Genomic DNA, 27,924 nt, shown 5'->3' on the forward strand with positions numbered 1-27,924 from the left:
ATTATACTACAAGGCTATTGCGATAAAATCAGCATGGTACTGGCAACAAAATAGACCTGAGGATCAACGGAATAGAATAGAAGACGCTGAAACCCCTACAAACACACTCAGCCACCTTATCTTTGACAAAGGGGCCAAACATACTCACTGGAAGAAAGATAGCCTCTTTAAAAAATGGTGCTGGAAAAAGTGGCTCTCTACATGCTGAAAACTAAAACTTGACACAGGTCTATTATCATGCACTAAGCTCAAGTCAAAATGGATTAAAGATCTAAACATTAAACAGAGACACTAAATCTCCTGGAACAGAAAGTAGGAGGAACTCTTGAAGACATAGGGGTAGGCAAAGAGTTCATGAACAGAAATCAAATTGCACGGGAAACACTTGAAAGAATTAACAACTGGGACCTGCTCTTACTGAGAAGTTTTTGCACATCAAGAGAAATTACCAACAAAGTGAAAAGACAAGCCACAAATTTGGAAAAAATCATGACAAATAAGTATTCAGACAAAGGTCTGTTCTCTAGAATTTATAAAGAATTAAAAAATACTAGGGCCCCAAAATTTAAAGACCTAGTCCAGAAATGGGAATCTGAGATGAACACACACTTCTCAGAGGATAAAATTATAGAAGTGAATAAATATGTGACAGAATGCTCCACATCAATAGCCATCTGTGAAATGCAAATTAAAACAAAATTCGGATATCATCTCATGCCAGAAAGAACAACTATCATAAAGAAATCAACCAACAACAAATGTTGGAGAGGCTCTGGGGAAAAAGGAACCCTTCTCCACTGCTGGTGGGAATGTAGACTGGTGCAACCATCATGGAAATCCGTGTGGAGACTCCTTAGAAAAGTTGGACTGGAAATTCCATTTAAAGCAGCCACCCCTCTACTGGGAATTTTCCCGGAGGATCTGAAAACATCATATCATAGTGATATATGTCCACCTATGTTTATAGCACCATAATTTGTGATAACCAAATCTTGGAAACAACCAAGATGCCCATCACCTAAGGAATGGTTGAAAAAGATGTGGTATTTTTATACAATGTAATATTACTCAGCTATAAAGAATGATAAACTCAAAGCCTTTATATTGAAGTGGGTGCCACTTGAAGATATACTCATAAGTGAAATAAACCAGACACACATGTGTAAATATCATATAGTTTCTTAGTATAAGAACTCAAAAGAAGAAATACAAATAGAAAGGTATAATACAAGTAAAAGGAAAGCAAGAACTTGAGGACTAACTAATTAAAAGAGGGAAAGGAGAAGAGCTAGGAAACATGACAGTGGCAACTCATACAGTTACATGTAGAACATGGGTAAGGCAATGGTCCTGAGAATCTTCAGAAGAATTTTGAATCTAGCAGTTAATTGGAAAGATTCTCACCCTGACTAACTATGCATACTGACACCTGTGAACTAAGCAACTGCACTGAAGATGGCAATTTGTAATAGTACATTCATTCTTGGAGTGCCTGTCATTCTGGTCTTTTGAATACGGGCTGCTTGTCATGACATGCCAGTTGCTGCTGTGCTGTCTCTTGGGTAGATCACAGTTCAAAAAGAAGGGGGTAGTGAATGAAGGCAGGAGACAGGAAAAGAAATGTTGTGGGACTATCCTGCTTCAAGATTGTATATGGTTAGATTTCTGGACTTATGTGTAAACATACAAATTATATAATTCTTTATACCTATTTTTAAAATATATTCCAATTTTTAAATGTTTTTTCATCATATTCTGTAGGGACTTAAAGTTCAACATATCAAAACTTGATGAAAAACACCTGTTCCATGTTATGCCTAAGATGTTTGATATTCAGACAGATAGTGAGGTTAAGCTTAACAGCCTAGTTTCTACGGTAATAACAATAAGCTTCTCTTCTGGAGGGTTAAAAACCTAAGTTTCCAGACCCAAATCAGAAAAAGGAGGGCTGAAAGGAAAGCCAATATTTTGGCCCTAGCCTTCCAAAGTCAATTAAGATTCAGGACATATGAGAACTTGTACTGTAACATCACGTAACTCAGTAGTGTCCCAAATTTTCTCATTGAGGAGATTATGGGGCCAAAGAGGAAAGTGACCGATGACGTAGAGTGCCTAAGAAGAGTCACTTGGAGAGAAAACATTCTCTCAGGCTTTCACAGGGAGCACATTGGCCAAGCAATGGCCATGACTCATCCACATGGCTGACACTGACAAGTGATCTACAATCAGAGGTACAGGATCTCAGCATACATCCTGAGGGGATTTCACTGACCTTATCTGACCAAAAAAATACAACTCTTGTTGCATAGGTCTTGCTTTATCTTGGTCTTAACCATCCAGCAGAAAAGTATAAAAACGAAGCATAAGAAGTAAAACATGGTGTTTCGTTGAACTGTAGGGGAATCAGGTCAACAATTTCTGACATTGCCCGTGAAGCGAAAGACCCAATACTATTATGGGCTCCTGGGCTCTTTTAGAATATTTTGCTGAATTAACACACCTATAATATTCAAATGACGGAACTAAACAAAAAAGGGGATACAGATGAATGTCCATTTTGTATCTGTGTATTCAAAGTGGTTAGGATAGATATATAGTTACATTCTCTTAATGAAATAAATAGAGATATTTGTTGTAATAGTGTTTGTAAATAGGATCTCAAGTCCGCATCTTGTAGAGCAATTAACAAGAATGTATGCAGTGTGTTAATTATTGAAACTCTCCCAGCAATTTGGTTTGAAACTGTCTCATTGCTATTCGTTTCTCAATAAAATTATGGAAAAAGAAGGAAATTAAATCTTTAAAGCATGGATTGCGACAACAAAAAGAGAAACAGATAAAAACATAATAGGAAAAAAAAAACCATAATAGGAAAGGACACTGCTTCAGGCACCCAGCAAATGCAACCTCCCACAGGCCTGTGTGAGAGCATGCACGGGGCTCAAGGGGCAGAAACAGGTGAAAGGTTGCTGGGGGAGGGGTGGAAAGGGCACAGAAGGGAGCGAGGATGACACATGTTTTGCTGCGTCTATCAAAGCAATTCCCCTTCATCCAGCTGCTGGGACAGGCAAGGACGGCATTGGAGCCCGTGAAGCCCGTAAGCCACGTGGCGCCCTGGGAGGACCCCTGGCAATCAGCTGTAGGTAGGCAGGAATGGATGCAGGGGTGAGGCTGGGAAGTGACCTTGGGGGAAGAGGCTGGTCGGGCACACAGGGCATCTTTCGTCAGACTTACGTGACCTGAGGTGTCGCTGAGGCAGGACCTAAGTTCTGCGCAGCCAGCAAGGATGGCACCAGTTTCTTTGCCGTCTTTGGCCACATGTAGAGAAGGCACTCTGCTCTCTTGACCTTGACCAAGTTAGCAGCTGCGAGACTTTGTATCACCTTATCCAGGCTTGACTGTGTACCTGCAAGGCAGAGCGGAAGGAGAGCTGTTACTCTCCCTTCAGGAGGCTGAAGAAGAGGCCAGCAGAATGAATTTGCATCGAAACAGTCTCCCTTCTCTACTGCAGTTCAGTGAGCATGATCAGATCACTCTCTGAGAATGCTTTCTATTATGCAAAACAGACACAGTCCTACAGACCCAGATAGTTACTGTGCAGTCACAGCAGAGGGGACGTTTAAGGAATAGCAGTCAGTCATGATATCCACCAGCGCGTTGGTCTGACACTACTTATTCAATCCTTACGTAGGCCCTATTTGTAGGTTTGTTACTATCATTTTCATAAATGAGTAAACAGAGTAATAGTTAAGCCACCTGCTTAAGAGCGGGAAGCAAGAGGCGGGGCCAGGATGTGCCCTTGGAGTTACTAGAGAGAGTATGCTCAGACCACCGCAGCTGTACTCAGAGGCCAGTGGCACGAGGGGCTGTTGTTATTCCAGGAAGAGAAGGCCTGAGGGAGAGCACTGTTATCATCCCTGGGAATCCAGAGGGACACTGGCTGTGTCACGTTAGGTGTATCCCGAGTGCTCAGCTAACAAGAAAGCAGCTTATCCAGTTCCTTGCTCCTGCCATTGTCTGCAGCATCTCAGTCCTGCACCTTGACTCCTAGTAGCCAGCACAGGACTGGATGTGAGTGCAGGTTCTGAGGTTTCCCAGGGGAAGTAAAGTCCGGGAGGATGTGCTCACGGTGGGGAGTGCCCGCCAGAGCAGCCTCAGCGGGCCCAAGCCACCAGCACACAGCCAAGGCTCCTTACTTTGGATCTGCAAATGCTGCTTCCAGTTGATGATCTCCGACTTCCCAAGGACCTCCTGGCAGCTCTGGGGATCCTTGGAGAAGATCTGGTAGTTGTTGCTGTAGTGATCAAGGTCATCCGTCATCTCCTGCGAGGTTTGCCAACACGGAAAACAGGTCAAATTGCTTATACCAAGGCACCTCCATACCTGTGAGCTAGCTTTCACTGTGCTGTTATTTTACAAAGTGAAATATGAATTTTCAATATATTTTTACTGCCCTTCAATAAATCAAAAAGTAAAGTCAAAGAGTCTACTTGCTTTACATTTTAAAAAGTCTTTAACTCAGTATTTATATATTGTGTCACAACTTAATATCAACCAAAAATCCACTGTTTAAGAAGCATCCCTCCATGCTTTTGTGGTCTTCAGGACAAAGAATAAAAGTAATATTGTCCAAGGCGAGCTTTGGTTGCAGACTAAACAGTACTCTCTTTCAAGCAGTATCAGAACAAATCATTTTGAGCATGACAGTATTAAAATTGATAGACAAACCTGGTAGTGCTAGAATTTCCACTGACACATCAGAAAGCTATAAAAAACAAAGACACACAATATCTTTACAATGTAAACCACTGACCGGCAATGCTTAAAAGACTGGTTTGAATTTCTAACAAAATCAAAACACAAAACTCGCTCAAAAATACATTCTCAGAATTAACAAGTTCAGGATGGGATCATTTGACGAAGAACTGGAGCACAAATACCGCAACAGGGTAGAACAGCTGGGAAGGTTTTGCAGAAATACAACTTGGAAAAAAAGAAGAAGAAGAAATACAACTCGGCACTAACACCACTGACAACCATATATTAAACCTAATATTAAAAAACATTATTCCATTTTTAGATATTAATACTTATTTTTACTTTATTTTGGTATGCCATGTTGTTTGTGGATTTTAATAAATACCTATACGCATATATGGCATGCGACATCATGTAATGAGGTATATACAGTTAAAGAAACAGTTACCGAATAGGTCACTCCAAAACAGTGACCACCACCCTGAAGAGACTCAACAGATCCACCCCCGCACTCGCTTAGCCTACTTTCTTTTGGATGAAGACCACCTAGAACCTAGCATTCAGCAGCCAATTCAGGAAAGCTTTACCATCCATACTGTGCATGTTACACATTAGATATTTTGATTTCTTCACCCTCCACGGATGCTAATTTGATTTCTTTAGCCTGCATCTACTCTCCCTCGTCCTGATGAGCTACTGTTTTGTCCCCTGGGTCTGTATATACTTGAATTTTAAACACTAAAATAAGTGCAATGGTGCAAAATTGTTCTGTGGTTAACTTATTTCTCTTAGTATAATTGTATCTTTTTATGTCTTCTGTGGAAAAATCGCCCAGGGTTCAATCAAAATTTTTTTTCAATTATTAGGCTCTCTGATTACTTCAAATATCTCAACTCTTGAGTTCTTAGATGTCTTCATACTTTAATTTTCATTTTTTATTCCACCAAGTTTGAAACACACGATGGCCACATTCCTTGTGTGGCATTGGTGCATGCTCATGACCCAACTCAATTCCTTTGATCCCCTGTGCCCTTCCCTCTACCTCCCTACACCTCCTTCCACCACTGTTCCCCTATCTTGTGAAAGATCTATCCCCAACTTACTGTTATATTTCATTTTGCTTTTTATTGATACTTTAGATTCCTCCTATACAGAAACCACGTGATATTTAAGCTTGGGTGTCTGATTTATTTCACTTAATATTGTGGTCTTAAGGAGAATCCACTTTCTTTTACAAAACTCAAGTTTATACTTTTTAATGATAGTTTACTACTCCATTATGTATAAATATAACATTATATTCATTCATCTATTGATAAACATATAGGCTGCTTCCAAGATTTAGCTATTACACATTACATGTATCCATGTACAACTGAACTATCTTTAAATCCTTGGGGAAGATACTTAGAAGGGGCATAGTTCCACGGATTGGAACTTCTAGTTTTAGTGTTTTGAGAAATTCCATTCACATTTGTTATTATGTGATTTTGTGTTACTAGCCATTCTTTCTCAGGTAAGATGGAATCCCAGTGTTGTCTTCAATTTGCATTTCTCTAAAGGCCAGATATGTTGAGCTTTTTCATGTATTTATTGGTCATTTATTTTTCTTCTGAGAAGTGTCTCAGATAACTACTTATTGTAGTTAGCCATTGTTGACTGGATCTTTTATTGTGTGATACTAACTTCTTGAATTCTTTATATACTTTAGATGTTAGTCTTCTGTCTAATGAATTGCTTGCAAAGTTCTTTCCCTATTTTATAGGTTGTCTCTTCACTCTGTTGATTATATGGTTTGCTGTGAAGAAGCTGTTTAATTTGATATGCTCCTATTTGGTGGTTCTTGGTATTATTTCTTGTGCAGTTAAGTTTCTGTGCAAAAGTCTTTGTCATGCCTGAGCTTTCAAGAGTTACACTATTTTGTCTTCTAGCAGATTATTTCTGTCTTACATTTGGAAATGTGATCCACCTGGGAATGGACCTCAGTACTGTTAAAAACACAAAGGTAATCCAGATATTATCATATATTTTTTAAAAAAACTAATATCAGCAACCATGCAATGCTGGCAATAGCAAATAAATCAGCAAGAGTAATGTCACTTAAGACAAAGTAGATATTTCTATACCATAAGAACCAATAATGTACCATCCTGAACTATAAGAGATCTAGTGCTCGCTTTGGCAGCACATATACTACAGTTGGAATGATACAGAGAAGATTAGCATGGCCCCTGCGCAAGGATGACACTCAAATTCATGAAGCATTCCATATTTTTTTAAAAAAAGAGATCTATAATTACAGTGTAAACACTAAGAAAACCCAAGGATTACAAAAGATAGCCAGTAGCCATATCACTCAGAACATTCCTGAGCTCATCTGATCTTAAGAGCTAAGCAGGATTGGACCTGATTAGTATTTAGTACATGGATGGGCTGCATATAATAAAAATCTACTAAATGCAACAATTATACCTTCACTAACCTTAGAAAAGAATTCAACACTAATAACACAGAGCTAACTATCTAAAGGTTAATAAAGTTTAATGGTCACACAAGTAAGATATGGGGTGATGAACGGAAGAATGAAGAGAGAAAATTTGAAAACTTAAATGATGGAAGATGAGAAGGAAGAGAAAAATACGAGATAAAGGATCCTATTAAAGTATAGAAGGATAATAATAAAATTAGATAAAGGTATTGGAAAAGAACAAATAGCCACAAAAAGAAAAACAAATGAACATAAAGAAATAAAGAACAGGAAAATGTTAGATAGGCCCAAAAAAGAAAAATTTCCCAAACTCAAAGAAAACAATGAAGAAGAAAGAGAGGAAAAAGAACCAATGAGTCCAAAAACAAAAACAAAAGCATTTCTGAGTGGCTTCGCCTCATGGTCCACAACTTTGGAAACCAGCAAGTTACAGTTTTCTCCACCTAGCTTTACTTTCTGTTGGAGTGTAACGCTTTCCCTCCTCCAGCTGCCACTCTGTCCATGCACCAGAGGTCGTGTCAACTGTCCAAGTTGAGGCCTATCCCTTCTCATCTTGGTCGCTGGAGAGACTATCAGACCTCTGGTCTGTGCTGTGAAGGGTTAAAGGAGCCCACTGTAGTTAGTTCTGATGCTTTCAGATCCAGCCATTGCTGAGCACAACACAAGCTGGCTTCTCACTGAGGAGGACAGGGCCCAGGTCCTTTCCAGCCTCCATTTAACCTTCTCAGGGGATCTGTTTAGTCCACTCCTTACCCACAACCACCTCCTGTGGCCGTCTCTCACTCAGACACTGTGGGACAGTTGTACTGGGAACCCTAAAGTGAAGGGATTTTGTACTTTTTCTGAATCTCAGTCTCAGTCTGTGAGACACATCCCCAAATGGAACTGATTAAACACTCATGACAACACAGCGGGCGCTGCAGTGAACTGCCTCTCCAGCAGTTGCCTGCTGTGTGGAAGAAGTCACCTTGCTGGATGTATAGCTCACAACCACTGTGGGTCCCGCCCTCCTGTGGCCAGCACCACTGCCAGGTGGGGCATTTCTCGCTGGAGGTGCAGGCCCCTGTGCTCACTCTGTGTCTGTGAAAACCAGCCTGCCTTCGTGAAACCAGGGTAGGCATCCAGATTGCTTCACTCTCTTCTCTGTATTGTGATCCTTTTTTGAAACTTCTCTCAACCTTCTAAGTTTCTACAAGTTCCTTCTTAATTCCCGGAGATCCAGTTCTCTCCTCCTCTGTGAAGATGTCTGAATTCTGGGTCTCAGAGAGCCTGAATTTTGCTGCTGATCACTACTCTGCTGTTTGGTTCCCCACATACATACATTTTTACCTTGTGATTTTTAACATGCTTAAAACATACTTCTATTTAAAGTCTGTTAGTCAGCTTAATTGAGTGACTTTTAAAAGTCTAGAACTACAATTATGCTTCAAAGTACTGTTATCATCAATTTTCTTGAAGATTTCACTAATTTCTTCATATTTACCTTCATATATTTTAGGTATTATTTTTCTCTACTAATAATGTGTTCTCTACTCTTGTCATGCTGTCAAAATCTACTTAACAGGGAAACCTGATTTGGCTGAAATAGCTACCTAGAGGGTGCTTCAGTCCTGTCCCTGCATCTGCAGTCGTCTCTTGGCCAGTTCACTTCTATATCTTAATTCTATTTTATTTTATTTATTTATTTTTTGTGGAACTGGTGATTGAACTCAGGCCCTTGTGTTCGCCAGACAAGCGCTTATTCTACTGAGCTATCCCCTACATTTGCAAACTTGGTTGGTTGGTTTGTTTGTTTTTGTGGTACTGGGGATTGAACTCAGGACCTTGCCAGGCAAGCGCTTATTCTACTGAGCTATCGCCCCAGCCCTCACTCCTATATCTTAAAGCGTAGTATTTAAGCAATCAAAACTCTTATAGCAGTCGCATAAGTGCTCCTGAATGCTCCTGCACATCGTGAGGTTCATCCACTGACTCAAGATTCCTCCAGACTGTGACCCTCTTGAAGACAGGGCTAACCAATCACCACCCAATTCGTTTGTGTTTCTCTAAGATCTACCAGCCGGCCAGACTCATGTTACACAGCAAATATAACCACTGCTGCACCGTGCTCTAGCTCGCAACTTACCTGCTCCTGAGGACAGACAATGACTGTATTATAATCAGGCCATTTGTCCACCAGAGCCTTCACATTGAAGAGATTTCCCTGGTTCATATGGAATATGGTCCCATAAACCTGCAACATTGCAACCAAGTGGGAGGAGAACGACAGTGCAGGTTAGTAATGTGCTTATGTGACAAAGCAAAACTTGCTTCTACGAAATTAAGGGTGTGACATATAAGACACCTAAGGTGGCTCTTAGGTTATATTTTTTATCCCCCAAACAGATATGGATGAAATCATAAGAAAAAAATGTATCTCCAGATAAGTGAAATAAATTATCACTCATTCTTGCACACATTTCTCTTCTATCATTCATTTTCTTTCATATCAATACAGTTTCATAAACAAAATTATTTAGTATATATTAGTTTAATGCCTATTTTACCCGCATGCACTGTACATGGGCTCATTTCCATGTAATTAAATATGTGTATGGAAGCACACTTCAAACTACATAATACTTATTGTGTTTTGATTTTTTGCCTCTCCTTTTGGGGGGTAGAAGACATTAGTATCTCCCAACCTGACAGACCTATATGCATTCTTGTCAATGTAGAAGACTCTGTTGGGGTGGCAGAGAAGCCAAGTTCAGCACCCCAGTTGTACTTCCAGCTCATGGCCTGGTTGTAGTCCTGCTGTAACTTCTACTACAGGGTGTCAGTTGCCACCTTATTGGGCCTTGTGGTCAGGCGAGAAGCTGAGCAAAGGGGACAGATCCTTAAAGCCACCCATGAGTTTGAGAAATTTCAGTTTCTGTTCCTTGTTTTAAAATCTTCAGCACCCCACTAGCCATACTGGGTTCCCGTCCACTTCCCGGGTTCAGATGCTTCTGTCTTGCCTGACTTCCGATCAATCTCTTTTTGCAAGGCCTTTCACCTCACCTGGTCTATGTGCAACTTGTCCACATTGTTTTTCTTCTCCACCACCCCTCCACGTCTGTATCTGGCTCCTCCTTCCAAGGGTCCACTGTTATGGTGACCTCTTTCTTCTTTTTCTTCCTTTACTGAACCAGATCAACAAGTGGCTTTTCTTCCTTTTTCTTAGCCTTTGTTATCTTCTTCACTCCAGTGTAGGGTGATCTCCTAGTGGGATGTACTCTAGAACCTCAGTTCTGGCTGGCTTCTTCTTCTTTCCTTCCCTAGGGTTGGTCTCCATGGACCTGGAGAGCTCGGAGTGGCCTGGGAGGGTGTCTCCCTCCTGGTGGACTATCTTCTTCTCCACTTTCCATCTGTGTTCTCTGGAGCTGCCCTGCCTCCCTTTCGGTCCCAAGGCTACCTGCTCCTCAGCCCCCTTCTTCACCGTGTACCCACACATAGCATCTCCTGCCTCACAGAGCCGAGGGTCCTGGATGGAGCAGGCCATGGTATCTGGGTCCTTTCCTTCCTTCTTGTGTTTCTTGGGCTTCTTGCCAACTTGGGTTGCCTCCTCACCCAGACTGGAGTGGGGGAGTTCTTCACCTCTGAGGCTTCTGATGTGGCCAAAGGTGAGGTCTTCCTCTTCTTCTTTTTCACCCCACTAAAGGACTCTGAGTGGTCAAAGACCTGCTTCCTGGGGCTCGGTGACTTCTCTGTTTGACTTGTGATATGGGCTTAGATTCTGTGAGCTCTTCATAAAAGGTGCTGTGGCCTGTCTTTTGCTTCTCCTTTTTTTCTTCACCAAAGGTATATGGGACGTCTCTTCTTAGTTTACAGTCCTAGAGGGGGTGTGGCCCTCACAGGAGAATTATCAGCAAAATAATTCCCATCATTTACAATTGCTTATTAATCCTCTGATTCTTTGACAGCCTCCTGTGTCGTCTTCTTTTTCTCTGGAAGCCCAAGGCCCAGGTATACTTTCTGAGTCTTGGTGACCATTTCTACAGGACAAACAGCCTCAATATTTTACCTCTTATTGTAGGCCATTTTTGTTTTCTCTAATATTTTACTCTCATTCTTCAAAGGAAAATTTTTGCTTAAGTCTTTGAAAATATGACTATCATGGAAAATCTTAGAAAGGAAATTTCTAGGTCAAGCATCACATCAACTTAAGGTTATTTGCCTTCTAAACATATACAAATTACTTTCTGGAAAGTTTAAATGGCCTCTTTCCTATTTAATAAGAAAAAGATCATAGTGCTAAAGCCATGGAGGTTGGCAACCACATCTAGGAACTTTAGACATAAAACATTTGTTTATCTCATCTAGAGTCATGTCTTCCAACACCACTGACCTCAAGAACATTGAAGAAGGTAATAAGGAGATTTGCAAAATGTAGAACTTTTGTGGTTGTTAGGGGTTCTGTCTAGTTATCCCCCCAAAGTCGCATACAGTCATGGGGCAGTTTCTAGAGTTTGTGATTAACTCTTGATCAAGTGCTGTATTGTGGGTGTGAGAGCTGTACCTGCCCTGGGGTGGGTAATCCACAAACAATGTAAGAAGGGGAGAGGGGCCTGCTAGCTGCCACCGTTGCTGCCCCTTCCTCTGCTCTGTGCTGTTTTCCACTGCCATGAACTGCTGCCCTCTGCCATGTGCTGCTCTGCCTTGGAACCAGCTGAGTGTGGACTGAAACCTCCACCAACTGTGAGCTACATAAACCTTTCCTTCTTAATTCTGGGTGTCGGGTATTTTGTCTTAGCAATGAGGAAAAAACTAAGAGAGTGATTGTGAGGAAAAGGGATGTCAGCAGGGAGTAGCAGCATGGTCCAGTGGAGAGCGCAATTCCTCAGGAGATGGGACCAGAGGAGGGCAAACAACAGGGGCCAACGGAACAATAACCATTTCACTGACTAAGACACAGCCTAATATTGAGAGTCCCTGCGATGCCCTTGAAATAGCTCTTTATCAGACTAAGGAAAAAGGGGAAGCAAAATGTTCACTTAACCAAGTTTTTCTGAAATTACTGGGGCAGAGGAGATAGCTTGGGGCCGGCAAGATAGATCAGTAGAATAAGCACTTGTCTGGCAAGCACATGGGCCTGCGTTTAATCCCCGGTTCCAAAAAAGAAAAGAAAAAGAAATTATTAAATACTCTGTCATTTGGGGAAGCTAAATATAGCAACAAAATCCAGTTTTGGGGTGAAGCAATGATTACCATTTAAACACTGGAATTTGGAACTAGTGATGTTTAGATATGCTCCACTATAAAAATACAATGGAGGGCTGGCGAGATGGCTCGGTGGTCTAAAGCACCTACTTGGAACAAGCTTGGCAAAGCACAGGGACCACAGTTCGATCCCCCAGCACCACATGCCAGCCAGCCTCTCCCCCTGGTGGGCTGAGCTGGCCACACACACACATAATAAATAAATAAATGTTTAAAAAAATAAATAAAAAATAAAAAAAATAAAAATACAATGGAATCACTACTCTTTTCTTTTTCTTAAGTATAAACTGAAATGAATTACGGCTGGCATGTGACACACCTATTCAATATTTACTATTTGGAGATGGGATTTCCTTCAGGCCACAAAACCCAAATCTTTCTCTTACCAGAGATTTAATAAGTATTAGATGAGGATGTATATCATACTGACTTTCTGGCTTTACTAATTTTACATGGAAATTGCTGAGCCTGAGTGTGAACTTTTGCAATGTTGCCCAGAAAGGACTGGATCTGCAGGGTGAGAGAAGTCTACCTCTGGAATCAGCCCTCTTGAGAGCTGCCCTGTACAACCTGCACTGACCAGTGACTTGGGGGTCATATAAAGCTCATGTGGCTTAAGCCATTAATGTCCTTTATGCAAGGTGCAAGAACACTAGGAAAAAGTAGGATACTATGCCTTTCCTACCAGAGTTCCTGTAAAAAAGTTTGGTTTCATAACTATGCCAAACACATCATCTTTTTGTTGCCCTGAAGAACTCAGATAGTTATTAGGGGGAAAAAAAGGATATAGACTAACATTAAATGATGTAACTAAACATTAATGTGCTAGTTTTCATCAACTTTTCAATTCTGGAAAACTTTCAGATGTATATCACACAGTTCTTGGATGAGTAGAAGGCAATGTCTTGAGTCATCACGCACCGAAGGTCATAAAAGACTCAAGTCAGAGCATTGCCTGTGGTCTTGCTCAGGTTACCGAACCAGGTCCCACTTTCCCCTCCCGTACGTGGGTATGATATACACGTCTTTCCATGAGGCGATGTGAGTTAAACAAGGGCCACAAGTGAGATCCAGCAGCACAGGGAAGGCCTCAGTGAATGCTTCCCCGCTTGCTCATAGGCAGTCCTTTCTGTCCCGGCGTGTGTTCCCCTCTTACCTTTAAGGATTCAGGGAGGCTCTGTGCTAAGGATTTTTGCAGCATCCGTAGCATCTGTGAACTCTGCAAATGGAGCATGTTGGCAGGTAACTTACCCTAAAGAGACAATCAGGAAACATCAAGAAAAAGTAGAAAGGAAGGCAGGTACAGTAAACAATTCCAGTCAGTGGTCTGGGCTCCATCCCGCTGCTTCATGAAGCACCCTCCACTAACCCTTTACTGTAAGAACAGGCTGGCAGTGGGGACAGGTGCCTCCAGAAATTATCTCCAACATTTTCTTTAAAACATAATCTTGTCGCTTTACATATCAAAGAGTGCTGGGACTGAGGAACCTAATTTTTCACAGAACACTTCTCTAACACGCTGCCTACACTCTGCGGTGGCTTCACTCGTGCCCTACCTCCATGATACCTATAAACTCAGCTCTATTCCTTGCATAACGCCTTACTCACACTCTGGCTTTTCCTGAATTTCCTCCCTCTGCGGGCTGAAGCCCTAGCAGAGTCGATCACTTTCTTCACTCTGCTAGGAGTGTTTGTTTCAGCCACAAAACTGGGCACAGCGGATTCCAGATGGTCTTCCACGTTGCAAATTCCTGTGGACAACGCCTCCATTTTTTTATCATTCTCAAAGATTATCACGGTGTCTGACATACATGAAGGACTAAGGACATTTCTGTTTAGTGACATAATGTGCGAAGTATTTGCATTAACATAGCTGTTTACTTAGTCCTTTTGCTCACTAAGCACAAAGATCCACCCACTCATTCCAGGAATAAGCCGTTCTCTGAATATTTGCATCCTCCCTGAACTCATACGCTAAAATTCTGCCCAAGGGGCCAGGGAGATGGCTCCGTAGGATGAGTGCTTGCCTGGTAAGCGCAAGGACCTGAATTCAATCCCCAGTTCCGTCAAAAGTAAAATAAAATCAAATTCTGCCCCCACAGGAATGCTAGGCAGAAGTGGGGCGCTCAGGGGTCCCGAATGAGGGCGAGGCTTCCACGGCAGGGGAGCACAGAAGGGAGCCCCACCATTAGCCAGAAAGCGGGAAGAAGCTTCTGCCGCCGCTCGTGCAGCACTCCGGGTAGGACACTGAGACACGGGGCACACCGAGGCCGACCACGGAAGCGCACGGCAATTCTGTCCGCTGCTCCGTTAAAATCAAGCCGCAGAACGCAGCAGAGGCGCCCAGGCCGAGTCTCAGCCGTCTCGAGACAGAAGGTAGCGCGTCTGGAGGCTCGCTTGGCATGGTGGCTAGGAGCATCTCAGAGGTTACTCGAAGGTAAGAAGCAGGGTGGAATTCGACGTGACAGTACAGGAGCTGGGGTACTAAGCACTGCCAGGCGGCGTGGGTGCTGCGCTGCGCACCCCACACACACGCACCCCGCACACTCACGCGGCTGACTGAAAGGAGGAGCCCGGGGGAGCCGGCGCACGCTGGCGGATTATCAGCACGTACAGCAGCCAAGGTCCGGTGAAAGAAACTTTAAAACTTCTGACACAGCCATTCCAGAATTCAGCCGCCGGGAAAAACAATCCCTATGAAAGAGCTCGGAAACGTTGTGCTGAGCATAGCACTCTTCCTCATGTTGGCGCACATGTTTATACACCACGTTTATGAAGATAAAGAGTTGAGAAGGAAACATCCAATAATTCTCACGAAAGATTAATTTTGAAAAATTAAATGACTAATTCATCACCTGTGTATTTCAGTCCCTACACTCACCCTGCTTAGTCCCCTCGGGACGGGATGGGTTACTCCACTTCCCTGGTCACCCGTTAGCCACGCTGCCCGCCTTCCATGCTCCCAGAGGGTGACCAGGGTACACAGCAGTGTACACTCTGCGGGAAATGTCACCCGGAGCAGAGTGCTTCTGGCCAGCAGGGGCTGGCACATCTTGTCGCCTGCCCACCAAGCGCAGGCTCCCTACTCTCTCCGTATTCACTTAGTGACCCACAACAGAGCCGAACTTCATCCGGGCAGGAGATTCTCTCCAATCTAGCCCCCTGCCCCATGCATAGTCACCCTCTGATCTGGGCTTTTCTCACAGAGGAACTTCTTCTGCTCTGACATAATTCCCAATATGAGTAAGCCCAAAAATTCTTACCCACATCCAGTAGAAGTACTTTGATTCATTCCTCTTTGGTAGGGAGGAAAAGAAAAAGGGTGGGCCCAGAGCCTCTTTTCTCTGTTCTTACCTGCAAATCTGTCTCCTCACTCTCCACAGACGTCTCTACAGAGGCAGCGGGCTATCTCAGATCAATATAAAACCTTCATGTGCACAGGTTTTGAAAGCTGTGCTTTGATCTGGTTTTCCGGATGCTGCCACTGAGCAGAAGGTCCTTATCTTCCCAGCCCCTGACGGTCCTAATAGAACACAGGAACCGCGCTGCTGAGCTCAGGGAGGAATCAAGCTCTGCCCTCGGGGCTCCCTGTGTGGGGAGGTGGCTTTGTGACAGACAGCTCAGCAAGGAGCATCCTACCAGGGCCTCCTCAGCCACTCTGACTCCAGCTAGCTGGGTCCTGGGAGTACATGAATCTCTTCACACCCCTTTGTATATGCAGCAGCAGCAAGAGCCAGCTACTATTCTGATTTCAAGTTTAGAATCAGAGTTCTGTTCTCAGACATTAGTAAAGAAAATTGCCTGAGGAGACTAAGGCACGAGGGTGCTGCGGGGGGTGGGGGGATCGTGCTCAGAGATTTTCAATTTTCCTGTCTCGAGAGATGCCTAGGCTTGTAAGGCGCCACCTGTGTTTGGTTGGTTCCTTGGGGCATGGCCCTGGGGGCTCTGCCTGGTCCCTAGCCCCTCCCCAGCAGGCCTCCCCTCCTTCCAGGGTCCTGGATGCCATGAATGAAGCAGCCCTCCTCCCGCCAGCCCTCTAGATGCATTATTTCTTTGAGGCAGCCAGCCCAGGACTGCAACCTCTGCAGATGGGAGCCCAAGTAAAGCCCCCAGCTTTACTCTGGGCAGGTGCAGGTGCCAGGGGTTTTGCCTCAGCAACAGGAAAGCTAATGCAATGTAAAAGCACAGCCATGCGCGCTGGGGCACACCCATGATCCCAGCACTCGGGGGGCTGAGGCGGGGGATCCTTGCAAGTTCGAGACCAGCCTGGGCTACAGAGTGAGCTCAAGGCCAGCCTAAGCTGCATAGGGACACCCTGTCTCAAAAAGACAAAAACAAACAACATACAAGCAGAAATAGCTTACGATTCTTTTTGTGGACAATATGTACAGTGAACAAGTTCAAGGAGACAAAAAGTATCAGTTGTCAAACCCTAGGAGCAGGGACGAGGACTTTCTGTGTCAAGTGTACAGAATTCACACTGAGCATGATTAAATCTAAGTACCAATAGTGGGCCCAGTTGCACAATACTGGGAATGTAATTTAAAGCCACTGACTTGCACACTGCATATGTTTCCATGTGAGTGTGTGTGTCTATCTGCACATATACATACACATACACATGTATGTCTGTCTATCGATCCATGAAAAACCACACATGAAAAAAGTGATCTTTCAGTCCCCAGCTATCATTTTCCCTGGAGTAAATTTACACTCCTACCTGAGAATGTGTATCTTTAGGTTTGTATTTACTCTCATGTAGCCCTTGGCTTTGCTTTCTCAGAGTAGCTCCAGTTGATCTTGTTACTGGAGTTTAAATAGTTTTAACTATCTAACTTAAGTAAATTTTTAGCAAGCTTATTATTCGTGGACTCTCACTTCCCTTAGTGTTATTAGAGTCTAGAAGCCAACTCCAACAACACAAAAGGGTTTCCACACTCGTTTCCCTTGTAGACCCTGAAAGCGAAGCTAGCCATCTAAGGTGTTAGTTGTACGCAGGGGCGTCCACCCTGAAGAGCCTTATTGAAGCAGAAACCACTGAAGGCTCAGAGCCTCTCGGTTCAAATTCGGTGTTAGCATTTTCTTCAGTGAAGCTATCCGGACAACAAACACCTAGCGGTAGTCTGAGGAGTTGGGTTAGGTACCTGAGACGTGTGCAGTAGCTTCCACAACTAATTTTATCTCAGAGATCAACCAGATTTAACTTCTGAAATGGTGCCAAGTTACCTCAGAGGACTTTCTGGTGGGTTCTAAGGAATGAGGAGGAGTTGGCACAGAATCTCATGATGGATCAGAGCTAACAAAACAGCATTTGGGGTAAGGTCTAACAGCAACATAAGGTAATCATTACAAACCCAAACAGGAAATATTTTTAAGAGACACCTTTATTCTTCCAAAGTATACAATGATAAATGCTTTGATTTTTTTTTCCTTCAGTTTTGACAGAATTGGGCTGGGCATATAGCTCAGCAGTGCGGAGCCTGCCTGGGAAGCAAGAGGGCATGAGTTTGATTCCCAGTACCAAAAAGATTCTTCACAGAATTATACAAAATAAAATAATATTCCTACTCTTTCCAGTTATGCCTTAGGAAGCTGCGACCCTGGTCAGGAAGTCATATATCAGCGCATCTGTCAGTGCTCCTTAAGCCTTTGCTGTCTCTTTCTAGCTACACGCTACAGATTAAGAATGCAGGTTTGGGGGCCATACTGATTTCAGCTCATGAAGGATGGCTTCCTCGTCAGCGGGAAGTGACTGGGGTGGTGGGAAGCTCTCTGGTGGGGCTGTATCTTCTAAAACACTAAGTGTGCCTGCCTCCCAGATACCTGTGAGTACTAAGTGATTTCAAATGTGTGAAGCAACCTAGTACTTGCTAGCTAGTCATAATCTGCATCCAGAATTGGCCAGACTCAGAAAAACAAGCACCATTCTCCTAGGGAATGCAGAAATGAACAAGAGGAAGGGAGGGAGAATGAAGGGCAAGAGGGGGAGGGGGAAGGAGGGGGAGGGAGAAGAATGTGGGAGTAGGGAGGGGAGGGAAGAGAAGAGGAGGTGGAGGAGAGGAAGGGGAGAGACAGAGAGGAGAAGGGGAAGGAGGGAGAAGGAGGAGAGAAGTATGGGAGGGAAGAGAGGAGGAAGCAGAAGGGAGGAGGATGGGGAGGAAGGCGAGGGAAGAAAATGGAGTGGGAGGGAAGGGAGAGAAGGAAGAGGAGGGGAATGAGAACAAGTGGGAGGAGGAGCAGGAGGTGAGGAGGATGAGGGAGGGGGAGGGAGAGGAGGAGGGAGTGGGTAGAGAGGAAGAGGTGGAGAGGAGAACAAGGGAGAGGAAAGGGAGGGAGGGGAGTGGGGAAGTGGGAGAGGGAGGGAAGAGAAGAGGAGGGGGAGGGATGAGGAGAGAGAGAGGAAAGGATGAGGGGGAGAGGAAGAAGAGAGAAACCCTGATGGTAGGCAGTGGACTACTGGGGAAAAGGAATGGAACCAGGGAAGGAAAGGAGAGCAGGGTGAGCAAGAAAGGGTGGGAGGAGGGTGGACACAACTCAGGCAGGACGTAGGTACCTACGCAAATGTCTAGTCCAGCCCAGTAATATGTGCCATTAATATGTTGATATTTATAATTTAATAGATAATGTAAAAAAAGAGAAAAAAACATGCTGCTCCGGTAAGAGGCCTTCGATTCCTGGGAAGACAAAATGCTTTCTTTCCTCCTCAACTGCCACGTACTTGTGAGCAATTTCACCACCATCGATAAAAAATTTTTTCTAAGCACCTGTATTCAGAAACATGTTGCCATCTTCCAATCACATGATCCAGGGCTCCTTAAATTAATTAACTTGCTGCACTCTTCATGTTTTTAATTATTTCTCACATCCTTGGCCGCAACTGCAACATCCGTAAGTGACAAACTGATCAATACTGAATCAGTGCCAAGAACCAGCATCTTACTGCTGTGTGTTCTCCACAGTAGGAGCAGCACTAAGCACCTTACACGCACCGCCTTGCTTAATTCTCTAGCTCTGAGAATGCATCCAATAGAATTCAAGTGTTCTCATGGTCAGTTTAGTGGTGAGAAGACATTTGAAGCACCCATTGCTTAAGCAACTTGACAAAGTAGGTGGGAGAGTGAAACTGGAGCCCGCTTGGAGCCTTAAGCCGTGTCCCATAGGCCAAGCGCTTGGCCCCCACTTTTGATCTTCTTGCTTTTGCTGCCTTCTGCCACTGTGAAATGCTGTGCCAATGTTATGCCACTCTGCCTTGGAACCAGCGAGTATGGACTGAAACCTCCAAACTGTGAGCTAAGTAAGCCTTTCCTTCCATAATTCTGCGTGTTGGGTATTTTGTCTCAGAAAAGTACCAAAGACAAAAGTCTGGTACTAAGACGTAACTTGGTACCAGAGAAGTGGAGTCATTACCATGACCATGCCTAACCCTGTGGTCCAAGAGCCCTTGGAAAGGGCTTGTGGGAAGAGTTTGCAAAGTTTAGATAGGTCACCCAAAGAACAGAGTTAGAAAGCCTTAGACGGTTCTGTACGGGATATCCTGGTCAGAGCTCAAAAGAGCAGAAGGATGACAGAATCCTGCCTGGGAATTCCAGGCTTGAGGGCTTTCTGCTGATAGAAGGACTGCACTGGCTGCTGGACTCCACACAATACATGGTATGGCTTGGAGGAAAGATTGTCTGCATCTTGCTCACATCCAGAGAATTTGCCTGAAGCTGGGGGAAAAAAATTTCAAGACAGTTGAAGGTTGGCTGTGGCATGGCTGGCTATTGTCAGAGCCTTTTACCCAGATCTATGTTGAAACTCAAGCCCAAAACCCAGCAGCGTGATTTCAAATGTGATCTTGTCCAGAAAGGAAGCTGCAGTGAAGCTGTGGACTGCAAACACAGAGCCAAGGAAGATGGCTGAGAAAAATAAGAAAATCCAAAAGATGGCATCTCAGGAGGCAGTGAGGCTCTGCCCTCTGCAGCCCCACCCTGCAAATGTGAAAGGCTCCGCTATGAGGCGAAAGCCACAGAGTGCCGTGTTCCAGAATGGCAGCAGCACAGAAAAGTCCTTCCTTAGAATTGGATCCAGCACGCCCAGAGAACCAGGCACTCGACCCCTATAGCCGAGAGAGAGGAAAGCCTGGCCACTATTCCAGGGGACAGCAGACCTTGGCATCATCCGCATGGTGGTGGTTTTAGGTGTATGCAGAATGCAAGAGTTATGGGGTTTAAAAGACTTCCACCTCAATCTCAGATGGCCTGGGGGGCCAGGCAGTGTGCCCCTGGGAGAGCGGTGTGCATAGCTGTGAGAGAAAAGCCCAAGGTGCGCTGGAGACCCCAGAGGTTTGGATAAGCCACATGTATCACCGAAGGAAGGCTGCAAGGACAGAGCAAAGCAGGCCTGAGGGGAACTGTAACCACCAGAGGTGCCACAGGGGTGGCATCACTCAAGCCCTGTGGAGCCCACAATTTGCCACAGATTGATTCAGCTGCTGGATGTGTGACTACAGGGATGAACGTTTGCCCTGCTAGAGTTTGGACTTGCTTTGATCCCAAAAGTCCTTTGTACTTCCCTGTTTGTAACTTTTGGAGTGAAAAATGTTCATCTTGTGACACTGTATGTTGGAAGTGTTTCACTGTTTTCGTGTGTACAGAGGCTTACAGCTAAAAGCTCACCCTACATCTCAGAGGGGACTTGGGACTCGGCCTTTTCAGCAGTGCTGAAGCTGTTAGGGCTTTGGCAGATGGACTAAATGCCTTTTGCACAGAGGGATGTGCATGAGGCTTTGCGGGCCCAGGGGCAATGTGTAGTAGTTCTCATGTAAGATAATATTGATAGGCTTAACACTGGTTCTTAAGGATTGTTAAGCCTGTTATAATGTTCAAGTTCAGAAATGGGAAGGAAGCCTGTCTTCGCATGCAGAGGCCAGTTTAAAGACAGGCATCTAGCTGCCCAATGGATGAGGGGTGCGCTGTTAGGGTTCATAATACACTGAGTCGACCTGAGAAGTCTGCAAGGCTAACTAAGCAGCTCCGCAGGGGCCGAGGCCTCACCACGTGAACATCCTCAACCTGTGCAGCAGAGGGCAGGGAGGCGGCGCAGGCACTACACCCCTCACCTCATGGGGTGGCCTGCTTACGAGATGAGGCAGGAAAGGGGCTTGCTCTCCCCTGCTTTGGTCTTGCTCTGTTGTCCTCTGTCACCTTGAGCTGTTGACCCTCCGCCATGCCACGCTGTCTTGGAGCCAGCTGAGTATGGACTGGAACCTCCACAAACTGTGAGCTCAATAAGCCTTTCCCTCCTCAACACTGGCTGTTGGGAGTTTGTCTCAACCAAAAGAGAGAAGCAACCAAATCAGCATTTTGATTCTGTCCTCCTTAAACATCTCCTTTACATCTCATATTTTCAGTTTCCTCTGGAAGGAGTCAAGACTGACTCTCCACAGAAAACTGCTGCGGCATGGTTCCCAGAAGCTGTGGGCTCTGAGCCAACCCTGCCCTGGGCAGCCCTGAGTCCCTGAAAGTGAGGGAACAATGGAAGTAGGATGTGTAAGTCCAGGTGTAGGGGAGAAAGCAGCCTACGGGTGTGACTCAAATACACAGTGAATGTGACAATTTTTTTCAGTTACCACAGAAAAAGACCAATGGCCACGAGCTCTCCCCTCACAGTGGTCCCTCTTCTTACCCCCTCCTTCTGCCACTTTCTAAAGTGCTTCTGGAGCCCCTCCTTCCTGAGTGTCTTTACAAGGTATGATAAAAATACGATGAAAGCCTTTGCCAACGGTCTTCTGGCGGGAAGGCAGGGCCATAAAAACATGGCGCTGTGTCCTCACCCACCTCACTCAGCGGATCTGCCCTGTGAGACTTCTGGCTCCTCCCTAAATCGGATGACCATGGAAGGGAGGGTCTCGAATGGATACCAGACAGCAGGCAGGCGCGACAGCACAACTAAGGGCATTCCTGAAAGAAGGCTTCCAGATCTGCTTGGGCAAGCGGCAAGAGAGAAGGCTGCCTGTGTAGGAAGTCACAGGCTGGCCGCTTCAGGGATCCATGCTCCTGAGTCTCCGCTGTAATCCACTGTGTTATCTGAAGCACTCACCACCCTTTCTGGGAACGCCCCCTACTTCGCATTCTCTCCCTCCCCCCATTTCTTTGGACAGCTGGAATGCAGGGAGGATGGGCGTGGGTGAGGGGCCCAGCTGGAGGGAGTATGAGGACAGCCCCTGGAGTGCTGTCATTCATTCGGAGGCATGCAGAACGGGGGCTAAGGGCATGAGTTGTAGAAGCAAAGCAAACCCTTCCATCCATTCCAAGTCTGTCTGCTCAGACTTCGGCTACATGTCTTTCCTCTTTGCATCTTGGTCTCCTCAACTGTGAAGTGAAAATACATCGGCACTAGCTCTTGGAGCGAATGCGAGCGCTAAGTGTAGCCCCGCACTGGAAGGGCTACGAGCCTGTGCCCAGGAGCCGATCATCACCACAAGGACACTGGGGGTTCTCTCTGCTTGCTGGTGACTTCACAACTGTCCCTATGGCCCAGAGACATGACCCATCTGACCATCCCCATGACGCTGTCTCCTATCCCTGCCGGCCTCCACCTCTGTCTTCGTCCAGTCCCCAACTTCTGCTGCTCCCGTCTGTCTTCCTTGTGTATCACACAAACCATGGAAACCCCTCCACACAGGGGTGCTGGTAGACTCCCAGCCTGTGTAGCAGACGGTCATAACCAGATGCCAAAAGCAGACAGGCAGACAGCCCAGATAGGTGGAGCCGCTCCCGTCCAAAGGGCATGGGGCGCTTGGCCAGACTCAGTGGGGATGTCTGTCATGTCATGAACAACGTGGGACACCCCAAACCACCCCCGTGACATGGAGCCTAGATGGGCATCATCTGTCCTGCCCATGCTGTGAGCCCAGGACTCATTAAGAAAGGCAGGACAGAGGAAGAGGAGGAGGAGGAGGATGGCACTGGAAGACCGCGTACATGTGACTGGGACAGGGCAGCTTCAGGGACTGAAAGGCGGCTGTTATAAAGGGAAAAAAAATAAGTGCCCAGGACATTAGAGCAGTGACTTCTAGAGGAAACGCCGGGTGGACAGCCACTTGGGAGCCAAGGACGGGACTTGCATCTATGACATCAACTATGCGGCGTCACTTCCTCTGGCAATGAGCGTCATCCTCAGAACAGCCTCACACAGCAAATGTTTGTGTCTGCAGTTGACAGATAAGAAGATGGAGCCAAGAATCAAGTGCTGTGGCTGCAGGCGGCCATGTGTGGAGCAGCCTGAGTCCCACCTCCCTGCACTCTGCCGGCATCCCAGCTGTGTGGCCATGGGCACTGTTCTGAATCCATGTCACCACCTGTCAAGCGGAAAGGCGAGCTCCCTTTTCATAGTCGTATGAGATTTAAGTGGGACGATTTATAATGAAGGGTTACTACACAGCACATAACTGTGAATTCTGTTTACTGTCATTATCAGCTGGGACCACACAAAGGCACATCTTGGTCCACTTCTGCCCTACTCACGAGCTCCCCATCCTGTGGACATCGGGTCAGTGAGCTGAGGCCTCTCGGGTAGACCAGCCTACTGCGGGTGCAGATGCGGACTCCCAAGCAATAATGAGCTATTCCAGATCAGGACTACTTTGTACCCTGGTCCGGACCAGGGACAGAGAGTTACCGGGTGGCCCTCCTTGTGGCAGGGGCACGTGCAGAGGCCAGCATGCTGTCAGCCCAGGCCTCGGTTCTGGGCACTTTCCCTGACAATGTACCTTTGTACTCCTGGCTTCCAGGCAATTTGGGTTCAAGAATTAATCCTGAGATCATTAAATGGCGCAGCCAGGTTTCTTCAAATGTCGTATTGTAAATAACAACAGGTTATCAACTATTTCTCTTTATTTCAGTAACTTTGTAGTTGTTATGCATGTGTGAGTAACGCATGCTTTCGTATTTTCATTAAATTGAACAAGGCTAGCTTGATTTTTTTAAAATTAGCCAATAAATAAAAATATAAAGACCAGCACATATATATGCAAATCAAAGTATGAAAAAGTTGGAAAACAACCGAATTTGCACCGCCATCATCCATCCAGCCGCTGCCTTAGCACACCGTGCTTCTTTCAGTATTAAAAATATATTTAATTTGAATAAAAACTTTTAGGTAGGGGTGAAATGCAGGAAAATATATCTGGAAAAGATTTAACTTTTGTTGTTTGCTAATTTTTAATCACAAAACTAATATATACTAGTTAAACAAGTAGGAAGTCTAATATTGGGTTGTTTTTCCTTTTAGGAAAAAGAAATTCCCAAGGAACTAATAAGAGAACAACCGTAGCCGATATACTGCATATTACTATCTCTAAAGCAGTTACTCAAAGTACCAGACAGAAAAAAGTGTCTCAAAGTTGTTTTAAACTAATAAGATTTTAACCTCCTTTCTGACTCTAGAAGTATCCCGCTCTACTAATACGTACATGGGCATTTGCTACCTTTTCTTCATGACTTTCTAAATTTGCCTTGAACTTAGGAGATCCCAAAGGCCACTCAGTGCAGCCCTGACTCTTCTTGTCTTGTGCTGCGGGTCAGCCTCAGGGCCTCGCGCACTCCAGACAAGGCTTCACCCTGAGCCCCGACGGCCGCCAACGCACTCTCCTGCAGTGTGCCCAGCCGTGTGAGTGCCCTGCACGCTGTCAGCCAGGCTCGCCTCGCTGCACTCCAAGTGTCCAGGGCTTCGCTGCCACTACAAACCAAGCTTCAGGAACCATCCCTGCCAGATTCCGTTCCACCTTGGGGCCTTCCTCGTATAACCGACATCTAGAACGGGCGTTCCCAAAACAGAGGGCCTCTCTTCAGGTAAGACTCCAGCAGGCACCGGGGGATGATACTCCCAGAACATCAGCACAGCTTCATTCCCATTAGCAGAAAGGAGAAGAACTGTTTCCACGCCCTCCTGGCTCTGGATAGTCACTCACACCCAAATCACGGTTGAAAACGGGGAAGTTACTGTAGCTCTAATTGGCAGCTCCCTCCCCGGTGAGAGTGAACACATGTACTTGCATAAGCTTATCGGTCAAGCGGAGTTTACTTTCTAAACTTTCATTCATATTCTTGGGCCATTTTAAAGTAGAATACTTATGTACTTCTTAAAATTCTGTAAGTTATATTATGCATATGAACATGAGTCATGTGCTACAAATGTTTCCCAGTGTATAGTTGTTTATTTATTAATTTATTTTGCAGTACTGGGAATCAAACTCAGGACCCCATGCTTGCCAGGCAGGCGCTTATGCCACTGAGCTATCTCCTCAGTCCTAGTTATTTTATTTTATTGATGAAAATTTTCATTTATTTATTCACTTATGCTTTTTAAAATGTATTCGGTTGCTGCAGGGTCTCACTGCATAGCTCGGACTCATGGCAGCGCTCCTGCTTTCGGCCTCCCCAACACTGGGATTACAGGCATGAGCACCACTATGCCCGGAATCAGTGTGCTCAGCTCACCTGGGGGCGGGGCCAGCACAGCATGCGGTGCCGGGAATCGAACCCCGGTCCCTGTGCTTGCCTAAGCTTGCCTAAGCAGGCGCTTTAGTCCACTGAGCCATCTCACTAGCCCTCGATGGAGATTTTGAAATGCAAACAATTTTAATTTTTACATAATCCAACATGTTATCTCGTACACTTTTTACTTTCTTTTAATTAGGAAGATATTTTTTCTACTGTGAGATTGTGCAAATAATTTATTACCTGCTCTAACATAAGCTAGTTCCACATTTTGCGTTTCCACCTCCACTTCATCTGGAATGTGAGTGCATTTGTTTCACACAGCGTGTGACCTTCCGCACAGCGTGTGACCTTCCACACAGCATGTGACCTTCCACACAATGTGTGACCTTCCAGGAGGGCGCCACTACATCTCCCTGCTCGCCCCCAGGAGTGTCTGCTTTTTGTTTTCATTTTTATCTATCTTGGCTTTTCCTAAAAAACCCTTACCAGAAGCTCCTCCTTTTCTCTCCTTTTTTCTTTGTAGCACTTGAAACTAAGCTTTATTTATTTATTTATTTTATTTTTGGCAGAACCGGGGATTGAACTCAGGCCCTTGAGCTTGCCAGGGAAGCGCTTATTCCACTGAGCCATCTCCCTGGCCCTTTGAAACCAAGCTTTAAACTTCACACTCTGTGTTGTTCCCCATTTTATTGCTGCACTTTAACCTTTCATTTTCATTCATTGCTCCTTTTGCTTTCTACTGGTTCATTCTGATATTCTTTTAGTAATTTTTTTATCACAAAAAAAATCTTTGTTGGGGGGCTGGGGAGATGGCTCAGTGGAATAAGTGCTTCCCTGGCAAGCACAAGGGGCTGAGTTCAATCCTTGGTTCTGAAAAAAAAAAAAAAAAAATCTTTACTTACTTTCACTTTTTGAAAACCAGTTCTCAAACAATCTACTGCTTTGAATTAATTCAAGTTTGGTGGCGGTCACATGGAGGAGCCTGCATTCACGCAAACACCCTCAAGTTCCTCAGGCTGAAGCCTTCCTGAAAGCCAGGTGCTCTGTTGGGTGGAGGACAGGGCTTTGGTTTTGAGGAACAGAGTCCCACTATGTGTGGTCCAGGATGGCTTTGAATTTGGGAACCTCCTGCCTCAGCTTCCAAGTGCCGGGATTGTGGGTGCGTGCCACATGATTGGTTTCATGTTTCATTCTGTAATGACACAATTTCCAGTATAAAACATCTACTGCCAGGCTTCGGACTGGCTGATAATCCCCTGAGGGGGCTCATCTTCCATGGAATGTGTGGATTGCAAGAGTGGGAACACAGGCTCCTAAGGTGGTTGCTATGTTGACTTATGTAAACGAAAGGAAAAGAAAAAACTAAGTCAAAGTGGAAGCAGCATTGTGGATTCTGAAGGATGGATAAGTCTTAGAAAGGAGCTGAAACCAGAAAGTTGGGTTTATGTGACAATAGCTATATTCTAGGACTCAATACGCAAAAGCATACCCAAAATATGAAGAAAAAAAACAAACTTGGCTATTAGGGGTTGGGGAGATGGCTCAGTGGAATAAGTGCTTCCCTGGCAAGCGTAAGGGCCTGAGTTCAATCCCCAGTTCCGCCCCCCAAAAAATAAATAAACTTGGCTGCTTCCAAATGGGGCCTGCAGCAGGTCCTGGGTGCAAAACAGGACATATGCCCAAGGTTAGGGGCCCAGGGCCTGACCACGGCCTCATGATGGTTCCCTCCGCCAGCCCTGCAGGCTGTCTCGCGACAGCAATCCTCAAGCCAAACCCTGGACTGAAGCAACAAGAACGCATGAAGAAGCATGAGGGTTTTTATTAATGTGCAAAAAAAAAGAAAAGCCAAAATCACCAATAGCCATAATAACATAAGACTGTTAATATTTGTACTTAACTATCTGAGCCAGGCATGGAGGTGCACGCCTGTAATTCCAACTTCTCAGAAGCTGA

General features: G+C 45.1%; 1 protein-coding gene and 1 non-coding gene across 8 annotated transcripts in view; one reads left to right on the forward strand and one right to left on the reverse strand.

Annotated features, from left to right (window-relative positions):
- Nucleotides 1-27,924, reverse strand: part of LOC101569577 (glycine N-acyltransferase-like) — a 38,969-nt gene that overhangs the window by 9,171 nt on the left and 1,874 nt on the right. For 2 of the 7 annotated variants that reach the window (XM_023706116.1, XM_023706115.1), the window contains exons 2-4: nt 9,372-9,479; nt 4,197-4,323; nt 3,235-3,406 (exon numbers count right to left, since the gene is read on the reverse strand). In XM_023706116.1, the coding sequence (XP_023561884.1) occupies nt 3,235-3,406; nt 4,197-4,323; nt 9,372-9,458 (386 nt within the window). In that variant the 5' untranslated portion in view covers nt 9,459-9,479. Of the gene's footprint in view, nt 1-3,014; nt 3,407-4,196; nt 4,324-9,371; nt 9,480-13,643; nt 13,740-15,841; nt 16,015-27,924 lie in introns of those variants that run through there. The other 5 variants (XR_002819041.1, XM_004645788.2, XM_023706117.1 and 2 more) reach the window with 5 other exon arrangements.
- Nucleotides 6,928-7,034, forward strand: LOC111813922. Its single transcript, XR_002819042.1, has one exon. It is a non-coding gene; the product is annotated as a U6 spliceosomal RNA (small nuclear RNA).

Source organism: Octodon degus, unplaced genomic scaffold, assembly GCF_000260255.1.
Source record: "Octodon degus isolate 3935 unplaced genomic scaffold, OctDeg1.0 scaffold00239, whole genome shotgun sequence".
Classification (NCBI taxonomy): Eukaryota; Metazoa; Chordata; class Mammalia; order Rodentia; family Octodontidae; genus Octodon; species Octodon degus.